This window comes from Brachyistius frenatus, unplaced genomic scaffold (assembly GCF_029030835.1).
Source record: "Brachyistius frenatus isolate BFR_SWC_R1_liver_20210118 unplaced genomic scaffold, ASM2903083v1 Contig_220, whole genome shotgun sequence".
In the NCBI taxonomy this organism is placed as follows: domain Eukaryota; kingdom Metazoa; phylum Chordata; class Actinopteri; family Embiotocidae; genus Brachyistius; species Brachyistius frenatus.
In genome coordinates, this window is record NW_027210819.1 from 367,787 (window position 1) to 386,955 (window position 19,169).

Genomic DNA, 19,169 nt, shown 5'->3' on the forward strand with positions numbered 1-19,169 from the left:
TCTGTTGAGGTCGAACTCAATCAGTGACACTATTTCTTTAATGCAGCTCTGCCTCCAGCCAATCAGTCTGCATGCAGTGTTTTTCTTAACAGAAAAACATGTAACTGAGCCCGAGTCTCATCAGTGCTTAAAGATGATGACATGAACGGCAGTCTACGTGTTCTCAGTCACCCGTGACCAGGCTCGTTAGACAGGCTGATTCTGCAAACGTGTCATCACTTTGCACTATCTTGTCGATGCTATCACAGTTATTTGCATTCTCGCAGAGAACTTGATATGACCCAGAGGGTGATGAAGTGAAGGAAAAAGTGGCGGGAATGTCTTTACATGAGAATCAAGAGAACAGTTCAAAGGTCTTTTGGGTTTAATGGCTGGTTCTCCCTTCACAGTGCACAGCCATCCAGTAAAAGTTAGAGGCCACTGTGTTTAAAGATGTCCCACCTCTGTAAAGATAGACGCAGTCCACCATCTGCATCATATACAACAGTAATTTCCAATTACTTAGACTTAAGTAATCACGAAATGACTTTTGATCAATGTGATAAAAGATCACACGTCTCTTTAAATTCCAAGACATTTATTCTCCATTCAGCTGAACAAGCTGATGTGTTCTTTCCTCTGATGTGAATGCAGAGAAAAGAAAACTATTAAAAGTAGCCCATCAAACCTGTCCTCCTGGACTTGCTTACACTTGTCTTGGCTCCAGTTCAGAACAAGCAAAAGAGGGCAGAGAGGCTCAGAATGAATCATCTGAAGACAAGGAGACAGTGACAAATCCATTTTTAGCTTAAACTCAAACATTTTAGCTCTAGAATGCTAATAACGTCTCGCTTGGTTTAGTCGAACGGTCTCTGAAGAGCGAGTATCACTTTCAGACGGTTCCATCGCTGCTGACAGGTCACAGCACTGCTAAAGAAAAACCACTGACACGGACTTATCTCCCACTGCATTAACACGTCATGCAGCATTGTAACGTTATGATACAGAAGCTGAAGGTGGATTAGATGTGCGCCAAAATCAGGATCAGATGTTACTCGCACCTAAATGCAGGAATCATATTTTCAGACATGACAGTAACATCTGGCTGCCCAATAAGGAGTTCACGGTGACCTCATTATTTCAGTGTTTTCAATGTAAATCCACAACGCTCACCAAATGGTTTAATGCGTAGGAAAAAGATGTAAATCACACAATATGGCCTTTGATGTACTGCACAATGCGGACGAGCACTATTGTTACAGAACCAAATGTGGGAATAACTTCTGAAAGAAGGCTGTTTTTTCCTCCAAACACTGACGAGTCTCCAGCGCACGATTGAAGCACGTTACGAAGAAGCTTTATGTTGTGTGAGACGCCTGCTACTTCCTGGTTCATAGAACATCATCAGTCTGGAATATTTACACGGACAATAATGGAATGACTCATAGTTACTGCATACTTGAAAAAACTCACGGATTAACTAAACCACAGTTTTCTGGCCTAATTATTGTCGACTGGTTCTTTACAGGTTACATCAAAATGTGGAATAGCCGTGTTGGTCCACCGTGGAAAATGCATTAGTTACACAATAATGGGACTTTAATTTTGAAATGCCAACATTTGAGACTGGCTTGTTAAAGAAGAGAAGTCATGTGATATCGTGGGACGAGGCCACTGTCTGGGTTCAACATAGGGGTCGAGTCTGAGGAATCAACTTGGATTCATCTTAAGGGACTGCTAATAACTATTAGCATGGCAGACCCAAACTCACTGCGTGAACAAAAGGGTCTGGCTGCGTACCATTCGGGATCGTTACCTCGGTTAACCTTAAACGTACCGAGCCCTCCTTTAATGTGAGCTGAATGTGAGTAAATGACCATTGCAGACATTATAAAGTAAATTCAGGGCTACAAGGAGCATTATTCTTTTTCCGGCTTCGATTCCTTGATAATTGCTGGTGTTGCTACAACAGTTAGTATCACCTCCTCTAACTTCACCACCGCCACCGTTGTTGTAACGACATCAAAAAAAACCTTTAACGACATCACAGTCAGCCACCCCAACTGGTCGCTGACTGATCCACCCCTCAAAATGGCTGAGTAAACCTTCATGCAAACAGAGATTCCAGACTGCAATCGCAGCAAAGACTGAAGCGGTAAGCAGCAGGTGGGCGGAGCCTGGCCTGAGAACTAAAGATCCCATTAACAAATATTACCTCTGGAACCAAAGCTTGCTATATCTTACGTCTTCGTGCCAAAGAGGTCCATTGTAGCAGCCGGTGACGTATTCCTTCATTACCACAAACATGGGCACCGTAGTTTCATTTCGGTTCTGTTGCACATACACTGTTTTGGTGGACAGTGAAGCACCAAATGCATTTTTGTTCACAGCTGAAAATAGTCACAAAAAAATCCACTATTTAATCCCGTTCAAATTATTTCAGGCAAAAATGACCTTGCCCACCTGTTCCAGTAGATCAAATGAAAGTATACAGTGTGGCTTGAGGCTGACGGCCAACAGTTGATTGATTACTTTCCCACACGTTTTCAAGTCATCCGTTATGCTTTTGTATTCTTTTTTTTTTTTTTTCATATTTCAGCCATCAGAAATGCAAAGATTTAATTAAGATGAGTAGTGACGTAAAAAAAAATAAAGCCAACACTCTTTAGTGTCCAAATACCAGGTAAGACGTAAAATACATGTACTATTATTATTATTATTATAGCAATCATCATCATCATTACGATGACAAAGAACAGGAATGCCTCGGTTCACTACCGGCTCCTGCCTCCTATCCTTGGGGAAGTATCCTGCACACCGTCACGGGGAAAGCGTTGCCATGTTTTAGAGTGAAGGGGCTGTCAGCCAATATTACTGCACGCTGCCAAGGAAAGACGGGATCCTCTGATCTGGGGAAGTGTGCCCTACACTTTTTATTCAATGTTGTAATTGTCTCTGTCTTGGACAGGAGTTCTTGGGCTCTTGAGTGAGGAGTTCCATCTCGGTAGATGTTTTGGAGATGTGGCAGCAGGTTGTGGTCTGCAGCATATGGCCTCACTTTAAAACCTTCACAAAAGCCTTTCCTTTGACATAATTGCACCATGAATTAGATTAGAGCTGCTTTGATTTATCAACACAGTTGTTGACAAGTTTCCACCCCTTCAGACTTTCCAGTGACAAATCTACTGCGATAACCAAGATGTCGTAACATAACACTAAATAATATGGAATTGTTACTTAATTCATTATCTTAAATAAATTGTCTGTAATAAAATGACAGTTTTTGCCTGGCAGTGGTGGAATAATTTCCTCATGTTGCAAATTTCAGGAGCTGTTGAATGTCCTCTAATTAGACTATGAAATTCTCTTTGACGTCTTTCCCTGAAACCATAATTAACTGTAATGTGGGTGTACACTATTCAAATATATATATATATATCAATACTGAAACTGAGCAATTGTGGTTTTTCATTTTACATTTTTCAAAGCTGTTCCAACAAATAACATCTTCACATGTGGGTTCCACCACACACACCATCACTGTTACAGCTGATGTCAGCAGGATGTGACATGAATCATGATGTCTCACTTGTAATGGTTACAACAAATAATAAGTCGTTTATTCAGTCTGTTTGTGCTTTCTTTTTATCTTGCTGGGAACAGTAGGGTGAGTTGTCTGGGAGGATAATCCTTGAACTATTATTTGATATCACAGAGTAAAGTAAACACAAATGACGGCATAAATAACATTTTAGATAGTCAAAATCCAAATATCCGTTCCAAAATTACCTAACATTGGTACACAAACTGACGATGTTTTCTCCAACCAATGATTCATGACTCTTGGTTAGAGCTGGTTGACTGCTGTAGCTGCTGGTTCCTAGTAGCAGTGCCACTAAATACTGATTTCTCCTTCTCATATAGTTTCATTTAAATAGTTGGTCAATGCACAAACGGGTCAAATCATCCAATATTTCACAAAACAAGTCCTAAAAATGAAATGACATTTGTGTGTTTTTTCTTTTATAGCCCATAACCCTTTATCTTTCAACCAAAGATCTTATCTTTGGGCCAAACCCCAAAGATAGCAGCCACTGGATTAAATTAAACATATGTGCACTTTAACCAGCTAAAACAGTAAAACACTGATGCATCCATATTTACAATAATGCTACATATAACAATATATTAGTCACAGGGACAAATTTTACAATTATTTATGTACTGTATATTTTGCTGCGAGTACACATGTACCCTTTGTTTAATTGCTTTATTGGTTAATTTGACTGCACTCTTAAAATCTTTTCCACTTCCATGTTAACAAACAGACAAAAACGGCTACAGAAAGAAAGTAAAAAACATTCAAATCGTTTTTACTATTCTCTTATTTTAAACACAAAGCACTAACAGCACAAACAGCAGAAAGTCATTTTACATGAAGTAGGAAAGTAAAGTAGTGTTTGCACACTTGCTCATTATTGTAAATCCAGTGACTCGGTATGCGACGCTAAGCAACACATTCATTCAGGAAGGGGCATGTTGAGGAAACTGGGGAGCTGTGAGGGGCTTTTTCTTGGCCAGCAAGTCCAGGCTTGGTTGCAGGCCTGTCTGTCCCTACTCAGTGCAAACATGTCAGACATTTCACCACCAGTACGAGTGAGCTCAGTTCCCCCATTCCTCTGCTGTAGGTTGAAGTGATCTCTACCTCGTGCAGCGAGCCTGACTTGAACTCAGCGTGATTAACTTCCAAATGCAACATAATTAGCTTTTAAAAAGCATATGCTTATTCTTTCTAAATATGGAAAGCTGATGAGAGACATGAAGGATGCCTGCAATATCTGCCCACTGCAAAACACACATGCATATTTTGAAAGCTGAAAAGTCAATGTGTCCAGATGTGACCAAAAAGGAATCATGTGGGTTGAGTTTCTGACATCGCTCGACGCAGGCTTAACTGCTCACTTCTAACCAGAGTCTGGAGTCAGTTTTTACATTTACACTTTTGAATCTGGACTCCTACGGTACAGCACGGCACTACAATTCACGGAGGAGAGAGACGTCCGGTTGACTTAATCCACCGGTGTCGGGACAAACAAGTCTCCATTATATGCACACTGGAGTCGGGTCTTGCAGCTTTCAACAGATCACCACCATGACATACGACCACAAGCAGGAATACATATGCATTTCAGGAAGTCAGCACAGCTTCCTTATGAGAAACGTGAACGTGTGGCTCGAGCTGGAATATGGTGAGAACACCCAAAACAAACCCACCTCCCGGCCCAACTGGCATCCACAAGGGTAGAAATAAGGGAATGTATTTATGAGCATCTGGCTGTGGTTCAGTGAGGTCAGTGCACTGATAGAGTACAAGGAAAGATCCTTACACCTCTTTATATCCAAGTGGAAGAGCTTATGTAACGAGTAGATCATGTCTTTGTCCCATTAGTAAATCAAGGAACTTACAGTTCTTGAAAGCAGCAACTAGTTAGTTGACATGTGTTTTGTCCCAGAAATACCTAATTAAATCCACAGCGCCTCTCACACACATAAAAACACTGATTCTGATGCTCCAGTGTTGTGACATCAATGTTCAATCTGTCTTTAGGATTTCTTTTTCAGCACACCATGATTATGCTGGCAGCATTGACTGATATCAAGGCTCGGCTTTGAGCAGAAGACACACGGTTTTCATAAACCCATTAATCTTAAAAGGAGCAACTGTCAGAAAACATACAGTACCCCTATCCCTGACATAAAAAAGGCCTGTCGAAGGCCTTGATTTCTGGTTTGGCGGAAAACAATATCACACCGCCTCCGACAGAAAACCTTGAATGTCCTTTTGCAGAATTTTCCATCATGGATCTGGCGTTCATAGAAGAACAGAATCATGCCACAACTGCAATCTCAACAATTGACTGGATTTACAGCTCCAAAATGGGTCACTTGAGGAATCACTGCTTATTATTATTATTACAGGTGCCTTACTGCTTTGGCTAAGTGAAGAAACGGATACAAGGCTTTGTAAGGTTTCATCTGAAAGACAACACAACGAGTGGAATAAAAAGGTCTGAAGCTACAAGTCAAATGTTAATCATAAACATTTCAGCAGAATTGGCCATTGAAAGTACAAGGTTTAATGTCAGTTTCCACATGTGACCCAGTGTTTTTGACTCCCTGGGCTGGTTTCCAAGTAGGGCAGGCATGAATCAGCAGCAGCCATGGATGGAGTCTGAAGTGCTCTAAAAGTAATTAAGGTTCCTTCACTTAATTGACAACAGATCCGGCCCGGCGAAGCCTCGCACTGCCAAACAAAAACCATGCATGGGAGTATTAAAAGGTGCCTGCAACAATGTCTAGAAAAGCTTTTCTGGCTGAAGACTGGATAGAGTGTGAGCTCGAGTGTTAATGATGTAGTAACAAAACAAATGGGCACTTATGCAACCCTGTCAGAAAGCCATTAATGTTTGGTTTTTTTATAGTATTTTTTAAGTTTATGTGATTCAATCCCTACTGGAGGTGTTGCGATCTGTCTTCAGCCATCCGAAGTGTTTAAATCAACCGTCACCTGACAACAACAACATCTACAGCCTCTCGGCCCTTCAGGCACACCGAGGGCTCTTTTGGTTTCCCTGAAGATGATAACAATTTTAAACTGCCAACTGAAAGGAGTTTTTTTTTCACGCCTTTATCTTTTTCAACATGCAGGATATTCTCCTCCTCTCCATAGGGGGCGCTCTTCATTATGCTTTCATACTGTTTTCTTATCATACAACCCCATGACGTGAAATGATAAACTCAAATTATGACTTGCTACAAAATATTTCTGCTTAGTCAACACTGTAAGTGACTGTTAATGATGGAAATGGAAAGTAGACCAGAAAAAGAACAAGGCGAGAAAAGATTTACTGAAGCGGAACAATTTCCTAAGAAATGGAAATAATTAGACCTGCAATGTATAAATCAGGCCGAATAAACAGACATGTTGTATATTGCAACTTAATATTAATGACATTTATCAATGAGAACTAATATCACCTTATTTATCACTTCAGTGTGATATGCGCCACACGTTGGCCTTTATCTTTATTCAGATAGCCACAATAAATTAAAGCCTGTCTGATAGCCCAAAGAGATTTAGCCACACCTCAAACATGTTTTAGACTGATAGCAGATGCTTAGCATGTGTATACTTATCCACATTAAAGGTTATCTTTTCCAGGACCGATTGCCATCGAACGGAATTTAGAGTTAATGTTTCAGAATGAATATGATATATTCTAACATCATGATAAGCACAGCCTCGTTTTACAGTCTACCACAAGAAGCAGCTGTTATAATGAGGACGTGGAAGGCTGATAGACTTAAATATACATCCTACATTCTTTATGAATGCTAATTTGGCACTTAACTGTTCAGAAACACTATTTCCAGTTTAAAGTGTAACCGTCCATGAATTATCACAGCGACTGTAGCAGAGAAAAGATGAGGGAAATGAAATGTACTGCTTCATCCCTTCATCAGACATCACCTGAAGTTCAGCTCCAAGTTAGTAGATGCTGCAACGTGTACGATATGACATGTATCGTGTCCTCTACGCCTTTCAATCATCTTTCATCTTCCCTGTTTCTGATGACAAATGGTTCAAAAAAAGGGAACATTTCAAGTATTTCCAAGAAGTGATCAAAGTTTGTACTGAGAGTTCAGGAAATGTCCATCTGTAACACGGGCCGTAATTAGAGATCAGAGATGAGTCTGTGATCACTCAAGTCTGTTCGCATTGTGTTGTGGCATCTGTTTCACATGTCCCCATGTGCATCGCAGTTGTAACTGGTTCCTATAAGGACAGCTAGTATCATGACATTAAAACAAACTGAACCCAGCTGATGTTGGAGCTGATTTTATGACATACTGGTGGAATAAGTAAGTCAAAGAAAATGTCCGGTTACTTTGTACTAATTGAAACATTTCAGTAGTCTTTATATTAGATTATCTTTGAGATGTGTAAACAGCAAGTACAGACCGTGGCCACTATTAATTTAATTCACTTACAAATACAAACGAAGGGGTAAATTACGTGCCTCTTGCTTCTCTCCAAAAACCGCCAGGCTACATGCAAAATCCTCAGACATCTCCCTTCATGTAACAACGAGGAGTACGTTCAGAACACCAAGACACATGAGACGTGTTTAGAGAAGGTCACAAGCAATTATCCCGCCTGGTAAAAGCTGGCATGTCTCAGATGGCAGCGCTGCACGCCCTCATTAGGCGTGTTCTGCAGCTCAGAGAGGGTCTTGTGGCTATAAAAGAACTGAGCTCGCTGCCTTCCAAGCCTCCTTTTAGCAGAACTTCACCAGCAGGAGCACAAAGAAACTACACATCACCACCTCTCGATCAGATAGGACTGGACAAACCTTTTCTTTTCTTGTTTTGGAAAGGAGGGTTGCTACTTGACTGAGGAATCTGTGTTTCTTTACAGGTTGGGCTCGGTTGGCTTTCAACAGGATAAACATTGATTTCTCACTCTTTCCAAATAACAAGCAACAAGGTCTTATTACCAGAAACTGTCAACGTTTAGATCTAATATATTTTATATATTTAACACCACAAAAAGTGAACATTTTCAAATAGGTGTAGATGTCCTGTTACCAAGTTGTATTGCACCAAAACAAACATCAGTCACAAAGAGAAATGAGAAACCCCTGTAGAAAATGAATTGGGTTTTTTTTGTCTGCCCGGTTTAAGCCCTTATAGAAATATCAGGAACATGGGGTTTTCTCCAGGACACTTCGTTTTAATCTGTCTCATGTTGGTCCTGGTGTGCTAAACGCAGCCAAGCTGGACCCTGTCTAATAATTTCCATCCTGAGCACTGAGATCACTAAACTCACAAACACTAAATCAAGACCGTAGACACAAAAAGGCTCCTCAATAAAACTCGATGGTTCATTCAGTTGTGGAAAGAAAATGGAAGCCGGCTCCAATGTACACGATTCTGCTTTTGTGTAAATGTGAAGGAGGTTGTGTGCATGGTTCTGGTTCTGACCTGGTGACACGAGAAGCTAATGTCCAGGACTGCAAACAACCAATGGAAACTCCCTTCTTCACGTCTACTAAATGTTTGCAATTTGTTTTCTCACGCCAGGAAGCCGCTGGGAGGTGTTAGATCTGCACTCAGGCATGCCTGCACGCACACGCACCAAAATGCATGCAGATCATCTTTATGGATTTCAAGTCGTCCAACATTTACAAAGCAGTTCATAACGTCACGTCGTTATATTAAACTGAACGATCTCTCAAATGATAAACTCCAGCATACAAACGTACGTTTTCGCCCCTGTGTCACATAGAACTTCTTTAAATTCACCTTAAGACTTTAAAGACGTAGCACACTTGAGGCAGTGAATCCTTTGATGACACTTAAAACCAACATCAATATTTACCGACGGGGGTCGTTGCTCTTTGCGGGTGTCAGGTGTCGATTGGACGAGTTACCTTGTGTCTGATCCGAAGGCGACTTGGGAGGAAACCTTTGAAGACTTCTTCTATTTCATTTCCTTGTGTCTGCATCTGAATAAATAACAAAATAAAATAAGTCTTAAGGAGAAATAATCGATATTTGAAAACATGAAGGATGATACAGTCTGGCCTGTTGAAACGAACCACAGGCCTCAACGAAATGAGGCAGCCGACATTTTCTGGACGTCCAGCAGAAGACTGAACATCCGCGGACTGACTTCGGTTTTAGGGGCCTACTCAAGGCACATTTACAATGTTACGTCCATTTAAGCGCGCATTGTGAATATATATATATATAAATTTATAAATGCATGCAGATCATCTTTATGGATTTCAAGTCGTCCAACATTTACAAAGCAGTTCATAACGTCACGTCGTTATATTAAACTGAACGATCTCTCAAATGATAAACTCCAGCATACAAACTTACGTTTTTGCCCCTGTGTCACATTGTCATATATATATATATATATATATATATGGATATGAATTAATCCTCCCTGGGTGCACAGCCTCATTAATGGTGTTGAAACAGAAGAAATCACCGATGTAGTAGCAAGTCTGCCTTTTTGAAAAGAATTCTGCACGAAACAAATCGCTCAACATTAATGTTCAACTCATAATGCAAATGAAACGTGAATATGACCTTCAGGCGGCAATTATCAACACATAAGTAAGCAGCACTTATATGAAGATAAATATATGGGAAGACGTTTTTATTTTTTACCCCCATTCTTAAAATATCCCCATATTTGATATTATTTCTTGACATGCACGATGATTTTAGTTCACTAAGTCTCATGACCCCCCCCTCCCCTTCAAATAAAAGACCTATGGAAATTAAAGCTTGGTGTTTTTAGTCACCTTTAGCCGCCATTCTGATGCTCTACGGGAATTAAAGAAAGAATATTGCACAGTAGCCTAATGACCTCACAACCCGGGTGAAAGATCATCATAACTTCAAGATCAAATTTAGGTTATGAAGGGTTGTGCATTTGACGTCGTTATGCTGCAGTGTTTATGTGGTTATGGATAAACAGTAGACCTGGAGAAGAGCGGAGCCGTTAAAGATGGGTTTTGTTTTTTCACTGATGACAAACAAAAGCAGACGGTTGCGAAGTCTCCTGCTGAAAGGCTGTAATCACGCGAATCACTTCTTAATATTTCATATAATTCTTTCTCTATTCTTTATACATTTTAATGCCCGTGGGCCTGAAGAACACAATATACAGAAACTCATTTAGCAAAATGAAATAATATTACACTGTGGAACCGATCTGCTGCTGAGCGGATTTTTGCCTTCAATGTAATTTTAACAATCTGAACTTCAGAAATTGTCAAATTTCTCAGTCACAATCCAAAAATTAAAAAATATCTAAAACTCATATTTTTGTAGGCTAACGGGCTTGTAAAAATTACCCGGAATAGAAAACAAACAACAGCAAATAGATTAAAAAAAGAAAAAAAAGAAAATGCATTTACTTGATCAGATTAATGAATTTTTGCATGTAATATAGTACACATTCTTCATATCGCTATATTTCAAGGACCAGCCTATTACAGGTCTCAATGTGTAAAAAAAAAACCAAAAACGATTATAGCCTATTGACACAATTCATAGCGTATAACATGCCCAAAAAAATATGTTGGGAAATAAAACATTCACAGAAAAAATGCCCTGTAAGTGGCCAACTTAAATTTCGGATTTAAAAATGAAGGAGACTCGTGAAGGAAACCTGTTCATAGAATATAAATCCATAATAAACGCACCTTTATGTTTATGCTGCGACATGCAGAAAGGGATTTTTTTTAAAAGTGCTCAAGCTCTAGAAGTCACTGCTGACAAAACCATGCAGTTCCTACGTTGTCCGGATGAGGGGAGTCCTGCCAGCCCAGCGAGGGAGAAAACAACCAGAGATGAGGAGTGAGTGAGAGTGACACAGGCAGAATGAGACGGAATATTATTATTAAAATAGAATTAATACTCAGCGGCACAAACGGGGGATGTTTCCTCCGGCCAGTCCTGTTTATCACCGTCCTGCAACATGCATGCAAACATTTGATATTTAGTCATTCGGTCTCCACATAAACTGAACGTCCACAATAAAAGATGAAACGTGTCCATCTCTTTATCAAACTGGAAGACGAGCTTCTCCAGCATCCAGACTCTGCTGCTCCGACCCAACCTGATGCTTTCCATGTGTCCTGCTCCCAGATCTGGATGGTGGAGTAGCCGAGAGACAGAGAGGAGTGGGCTGGGGTGGGGTGTGTGTGTGTGTGTGTGTGTGTGTGTGTGTGTGTGTGTGTGTGTGTGTGTGTGTGTGTGTGTGTGTGTGTGTGTGTGTGTGTGTGTGTGTGTGTGTGTGTGTGTGTGTGTGTGTGTGTGTGTGTGTGTGTGTGTGTGTGTGTGTGTGTGTGTGTGTGTGTGTGTGTGGAGGGCGGGTATGTGTGTGTGTGTGGGGGGGGGGGGATAGGGACACTGCACCTTGTTACCATTGGGTCGACTGTTAAGTTTTACAAGTAACGTTTTGCGAGCTTATAAACGATACCTTCTAAACTTGCACAGGAAACTCCGAAAACATGCTGTGATAATGTACGTCTGTGGAATCCAGTCGATAGTCTGGCAGCTCTGCGATCTACAGACGTATCGATTACATGAGACCCGTCCCATGTTTGATGCCCCAACACTGACTTCTGAAAGGACGCAGGCTGGTACTGAGCTGGTAGATGACTCGGTCGTTAAGGATTACACCTTCACACCGTCCAATGCTCATGTGGCCTATTAATGATCAGATGCAGAATATTTCGTATTTTTTTTTATAAAGGTTATGATGATATTTTGGGGTGTGCTGATGTTACTTTAAGGGTTATAATGACTAAAAGCATGCTCCAGTTAGTCATGCATGGTTTTAAATGTACTAACTTGGATTATGACACCACAGAGCATAAGGTTCCTCATAAATCACCCTTTCAAGTATGTATATTAGTTAAATGTCTTTCAGAAAATGACTGATTTATCAAATTGATATGACGCAAGCTAAACATGTAAAAAGTATGTCAGCTTTAAAAAGTGGTTGAACTTGAAATCGTTGTTTTTTGTTTAGAGCTGAAACTGTTGTTAACAAATCAACCCTCCAAGTTCATTCCTGTGTGCATCTTCCTGGATTTACTGCATTAGCAGAAGGCTGCATGTTGGAATGAAACGTTTCTGTCACTTCCCCTCTGCAAAATATTCAAGGAGGCTGCACGGCTCCAACCGGATGGGGTTTGTATTGGCTGACAGCGTTTCCAGCGCAGGACGACCAATGAAACCGGAGCGGAGCTTCGGCGTATAACAGCGAAGATTGACGTGGAAAACGCGTCAAATTAATTCCAGCAGACTCCGGACTCCCCGGGATAACGATTTGCATTTATCGGATGAAGATCACTTTGGTGCCATTGTACCCTGCAGTCACTAAGAAGGGGACCTGCTGCAAGCGGAGGAGATTTGAAGAGGTCGACTTTGTCCTCTTCTGGGCTCATTCCTCCTGTCCCCCTTTCTTCTCGGACCGAGCTCGGACGCATTCAGCCATTTGAGGGGGCACCTATATTCCTCAGCATCCCGCAACACACAGGCAAATGGGTGAGTCCTACAGCCTGCATGCTTCAGTGCTTGTCAATTTGTGGACGCGTATCCAGACAGCCCACGTCTGCGTACAGACAATAATACTTGTTTCCCTCCAAGTTTAGATATTGCGCCAATGAAGAAGGTCTTTGAAAAATGACTTGTCAACTTTATTTCGTGTTTTTTTCTTTTGCTATGGATCAGGAATGTCCGTTGAAAGCTTTAAATCCTAAATGGAACCATACCACCAATTATTCTATAACCGTCTCTGAGAGGTTCTCAGTCTATTCTTCCAGCTCGCCATTTTGATGTTGTTTTTGTTGTGCTGGGTGTTGGAAGGTAAAGCCACTCAAGCGGTTTACACACTTTTATAAAATTTCAAAATAGCTGCTGCAAACCGCCGTTCAGCAGCTTTGAACGCTGACACGTACAACATTTGAACCTCAGTTCATTCTGTAAATTACAGAAAAGCTGGACTTCCTCAAAGGATTCAGGCACTGCATTTTTAAAATGTCCTTGATAAATATTCTTGATTTATACAAAAACTAGTTTGTGGCAGGAAATACGTATTACAATAAACACAAGCGGGGATTATATTTACATAGCCAGGTGTGTCCTCACCTTAGTGAGGGAAAATAGATCATTGGTATGCGTCTTTTCTCCTGCAGAGCAAACCTATGGAGAGGTGAACCAGCTGGGGGGCGTCTTCGTCAATGGGCGACCCCTGCCCAACGCCATACGGCTGAGAATAGTGGAGCTGGCCCAGCTCGGGATCAGACCCTGTGACATAAGCCGGCAACTCAGAGTCTCCCACGGCTGCGTGAGCAAGATTTTAGCGAGGTACAACGAGACGGGCTCCATCTTACCCGGTGCCATCGGAGGAAGCAAGCCACGGGTCACGACGCCTAACGTGGTGAAAAATATCAGGGAATACAAACAAAATGACCCCGGGATCTTTGCGTGGGAGATCCGGGACAGGCTTTTGGCTGATGGTGTTTGTGACAAGTACAATGTCCCGTCAGTGAGCTCGATCAGCAGGATTTTACGCAACAAGATTGGAAATCTTTCCCAGCCTAACCAGTATGAAAGCAGTAAGCAAGCCTCCGCGCAGGCCGGCCTCTCCTACAACCACATATACCCTTATTCCTACCCAAACACCATGTCGCCCACCGGCAATAAAATGGGCAGCCCTCCTGGAGTACCGGTAACGGCTGGACATATGAGCATATCCAGGGCCTGGCCTTCTGCACACACCGTCAGCAACATCCTCGGAATACGAGCCTTCATGGATCCAACAGGTGAGGAAACAACCATGTTCTGCTCTCAGAAATCTGAGGCCTCTGCAGCCTACAAGTGAGTCGTCGTGTCTCGCCGTTCTCAACTAAGAGCTGAATAAACCTGAGCAGCTGGTTATTTCTGTGTTACTCTGCATGATTAACAAGCATATCACGACGCACAACCTGCTCTGGTAACAGACAGGACAACGTGTCCACTACAAAGGGCGCAGGCCTCCGTTTCACCATCCAGCCAGAGCGCAGTAAGGCCACTTTCAGTAGATCTTTTCATGCCATGATGCGTTTGCGAACACCTTGCCCACCTGCTGTGTCCACCCTAACCCTTCAAGGAGACAGGACAGGCATTTTTTCCCTTTCCCGTATTTAAATCGGTGTTTTCATCTGCAGTTAAATCGCAATTGTATTCAGAGCATTTTTGTGCAGTTGACTTCCAGCATAATTTCGAAAACGTGTGAAAAAGTCAACAGAATTACATATTTTTAAATGTGTTTTCTGATATAAATAGATCGATGTCGTGTGCCTGCTTGTGCGCGAATATTGTGTTGTTGTTGTTGTTGTTTTACGCAAACATGTAAAACAAAGTCTATGCTTTTATTATTAGATAATAAGCCTGAAAAAATATGTATACAAATTCTTATGAGAGATGCATATTTATAGTAATCTGCTATTGTTCCCGTGCAATTTTATAGTTTTTCTGTTTGTTTTGTTTTCCAGATGAAGTTTCACCCGCATTGATAATGCATAACATTACGCACAATTAAGATGTTATTTAAAAAATAATAATATTAAATAATATATTTGTTTGAATATTCCTATATAAAACTATTTCACAAAGGCTAAGTTTTGAAAAGGAGATAGGTGTTTAATAGCCCTGCCAGACTAACGCTAAAGAGTTTAAATATACTTCCCTTTTCATAATCAATTATGAAACTAAATGGGACTGCATATTTTTTTCTTTTACATTTAAGCTATTTTACATTTCTTACGCATCTCTGACATGAAGTTACTGTTTCTAAATCAGCAATTGCTGGGGCGGAAGGATATCCACCAAAAATGGAGGAGTGGAGTAGCGTCAACAGAGCAGCTTTCCCTGCAGCTCACACAGTCAACGGAATTGACAAATCAGCAATTGACGCCGACATCAAATATGCTCAGGTAAAACAGTCCGGACCTCTCTACTGCTTAACCGTCTTGTGTGTTCTCGCGGTGCATTTGATTTTCTTTATGGGAAATAGTCCAAATGTTTCGTGCCAGAATGGGCAGAGTTTCTAAGTGAATTGTTGGTCTTGCTACAAAGGCCTGTGAAGGGATCCTCCGACAGTCCGAGTCATTTAAGGTCAAATGAGATGAGCATTTTCATGAAATGTGTCTTTTGTGTTTTGAAGGAGGATGACAGACCAAGAAATCTAGCTGCGTATACATATTCTAATTCTAGGTTTATTTATGGTGGAATAAATTACAGAGAGCCTCGTGTGCTTGCCTGTTTTTGTAAACCACTCAAACACCACACCGCCTTTCACAACCACGCGCTTCTGTCACATTCTGTACAATTAGAAGTTCGGTCAGTTTTGCGGTTTGTGCTTATATTCTCTGCGTGTTGCCTGTTTGCCTGCAGCCGTCCTCGACTCTCTCCAGTTACGTCTCGGCGTGTGCTTACTCTCCGACCAACCAGTACGGGGTGTACAGTGGGCCAGCAGGCGGCTACGTGGCCCCGGGTCACCACCACTGGCAGCCACAGAGCCCGGCCCTCTCCCACCCAGGCAGCGGGATGAGCATGCATGCGGGGGAGATCCACTCGCCGATGGCCTTTAAGCATCAGGGCCGAGAAGGTACAGAGCATCGGGGGAGGCGGGGGTGCATCGAGGTTCTCCCAGGGGTGCAGTTGCTTTGTATTGCAATGAACTACGTACAGTGTATAACTACTATAATAATCATTATTATTACTGTTCGAGCATCTCGTCAATTTGATCTGATCAACATATTTCCTCCCGGTGAAACCGTCCAATCCGATCTCTTTATCTTCTCACGCACTTTCAGTGGCCGCAACGAATGTAAACATTTGCCAAGTAAACTCCAATTATATGCCAATTATTAAATATTGATCTTCCAGTCTTGGCCGGCTTCTGGCCTGGCTGGTTTTGGACCAGAACAAATTGAATGGAACTTTCTAAAAACAAGAGTGCGTGTTAATAATTGTGTATTTCTGAACACGGTTCTAGTTTGAAAAATGTCAACTCAGCTTTAACACGGAGGTGAAATAATTCTCCTCAGACGCATTTATCTTCAGGAGTAAATAATCATTCCATAGGAAGTTGCCCACTGAACATTTCTTGTGTTTACAGGAGACAGAAAGCCGCCCAGTCCCTTGAGCAAGCAGCAGCAGCAGCAGCAGCAGCAGCAGCACGAAGACTTGAACAGCGTCCACGGACTCAGTCTCGCTACCTCATCATCATAACCGGGACTTCTAACAGCTTAACTACCAGCCCGCTTTAACTGAACTCATTTCAACAACTCCAACAGTAAGTCTGAACGACTTGTTCGTAGCAGTCAAACACAGACCCTCCACGTGCCTCATGAGTCCAGGAGGCTCCAGCTTGCTCTGGATGGCCCTGTGAACGGAAGCTTGCGTGGATGTGTCGGTGTTTTCCCTCACTGGTTAATAGGTTGGGGTTTCTCCGTTGAAATACGTGTTTCCAGACGGTATATTGTCTGATGGAGACTGCAGGATAAATATACATTTTGTAAGTTCATTCTGTCAAAGATGTTTTATTATAAAATAAGGGCTACTCTTTAATCTGCCATATATTATATTATCTTAATTTGTGGCCATGATCTCGATTCTCAACGATGTGAACAAAAGATAGCCTATAAATTGTCTAAATGTAAAATATTTGCAAAAGCTTTAATTATATATTTTTATAACTTCATTGTAAATATTCAAAAAATAAAAGCTTTCTTTAATGCCACATGTTTTTGTAGCTTATTTCATTTCAATTTGTAGACTTAAAGCCCACATGTAAGAGCAAGAAATGCCTAGTTTGGTTGATCCCGGTCGTTCAGCAGTTGATCAGCTCGCTGGTGCCTCAAAGACCGACCAACGAGGGACATCACACCGACAGCTGAAGAGCTTTTTGCTGTCACGCCATGCAGACATCATGTAGGAAGGAGGTTATTACTTTCTATATTACCAGACACTCTCGTTCCTTCATTATTACGTTGCTGATCTAGAATTCAAACTTGGCTACAAGCTGAAAATGTGACTTTTAGCCGTTTCTAAATCATGAACGTTTTCCATCTCAGCTGTTCGTCTGTGAAGTTGAGGAGACCGAAATAATCGCTTTCTCTGCTCTGATTAAATGTTCGTTTGAGGCCTTCAGTCGCTTTTTTTCACGAGCTTTCGACCATTTCGATCAACTGACAGGAAAAGAAGTTGAACCTGCATCAGATGAGAGCAATTCGTAATTGGAATGATATCCTAACGTTGATCATGATCAGACTACTATTTACTGGGCAAACTAAATGTGTTTACTCAGGCAAACCTCCAGCGGAGCTCCGCGGATACTATGTGGGTTGGAAGAGATACCCGCCATGCTGCTATTCGGAGCGCCGATCCGCGTTAACGTATGGAGCCGCTCACAGTCCACCCACATGCGGCTTCGTGGTTTCCTCATACAGGCCTATAGGTACTGCCCCCCCCCCCCCCACACACACACACACACCCTGTGAACGGGTTTTCAATGTGGCCTGTTTGCGCTGCAACGAAAATACTTCAGTCTGAACTGTGTGCCACCGAATATTTAGATTCTGTTTATTAGGAATAGTTTCACCATATGTTTGGTTTCTTTGTGACACAGTAAGCCCGTTGCGTGTCATGGTGGTCAATTGACTCAATTGATAGTTTATACTAGGCTAGTTAACATATTATGTATAGTTTCTTACATGCAGAGATGTTTTCGTATAGTTTATTATCGCTGTTTATTTTTCGATATTTTCGAAAGCCTCGGTTCCTCTCTAACAGGCCGTGAAAGACGGTTTCATGTTTTTACACATTTTATGACGTAAACATTTAGAACAAACGTCAAACATATTTTTTTTTTTTGGTGTATGTCGTTAATAAAAGTTAAGTATTTTTTTAAATTTGTATTTTTTTAATTACTTGCAAAGCAACTATTTGATCGATTATTTTTTTTCTCGGACAAATTAAACCCAAACAAATACAATTTGCTGGTTTGTCAAAAATGTAATCCAAAATTCCCTCTTAAGGTTCTATTTGTATCATTTTTGTGACCCAACATTACTATTATGCATGTATGTAATAATAAAAGTACAATTTACAAAAGGAAATAGTATCAGATTTCAACTGTTAAAACCTTAAATTGGCTTATTCCTGCATCACTTCACTGTAAATGAATGCAGGGTGGTGACATCAGGAAGCATGTGTGCAGAGGCGGTGTAAAAATAAGCATTTCTGTGGTTTTAACAGGACATTCAGTGAGAATTCAGTAAGAAAAGAAAATATGTGTTAGTGCATTTAAAAGACAGAATGAATTGTTTAATCCTGTAAATGTGTTTATGTTCTCTTGTTGGTATAAGTAAGTCTTGAAAAATGTAATATTTAGGAATAGCACAAGCCTTTATATTTCCCAATGCTTAGACCTATTAACCTTTCAGGCAGATTCTCTGAGTTGAGATGTGGGTCATCCAGGCAGGTTATTGATAGTATCTGTTTATTACAGTGATTCAGCTGATCAGCCAAATCAGCGTCAAGTGTTT

General features: G+C 41.2%; 1 protein-coding gene across 1 annotated transcript; it reads left to right on the forward strand.

The window, feature by feature from the left end:
- The first annotated feature begins 12,877 nt into the window (after nucleotides 1–12,877).
- On the forward strand, nucleotides 12,878–17,897 carry pax1a (paired box 1a). Its single transcript, XM_069719663.1, has 5 exons — nucleotides 12,878–13,119; nucleotides 13,770–14,399; nucleotides 15,418–15,551; nucleotides 16,012–16,225; nucleotides 16,739–17,897. Exons 1-5 carry the CDS (start codon nucleotides 13,116–13,118, stop codon nucleotides 16,849–16,851), a joined length of 1,095 nt encoding a protein of 364 aa, XP_069575764.1. The 5' UTR covers nucleotides 12,878–13,115; the 3' UTR covers nucleotides 16,852–17,897.
- The last annotated feature ends 1,272 nt before the right edge of the window (nucleotides 17,898–19,169 follow it).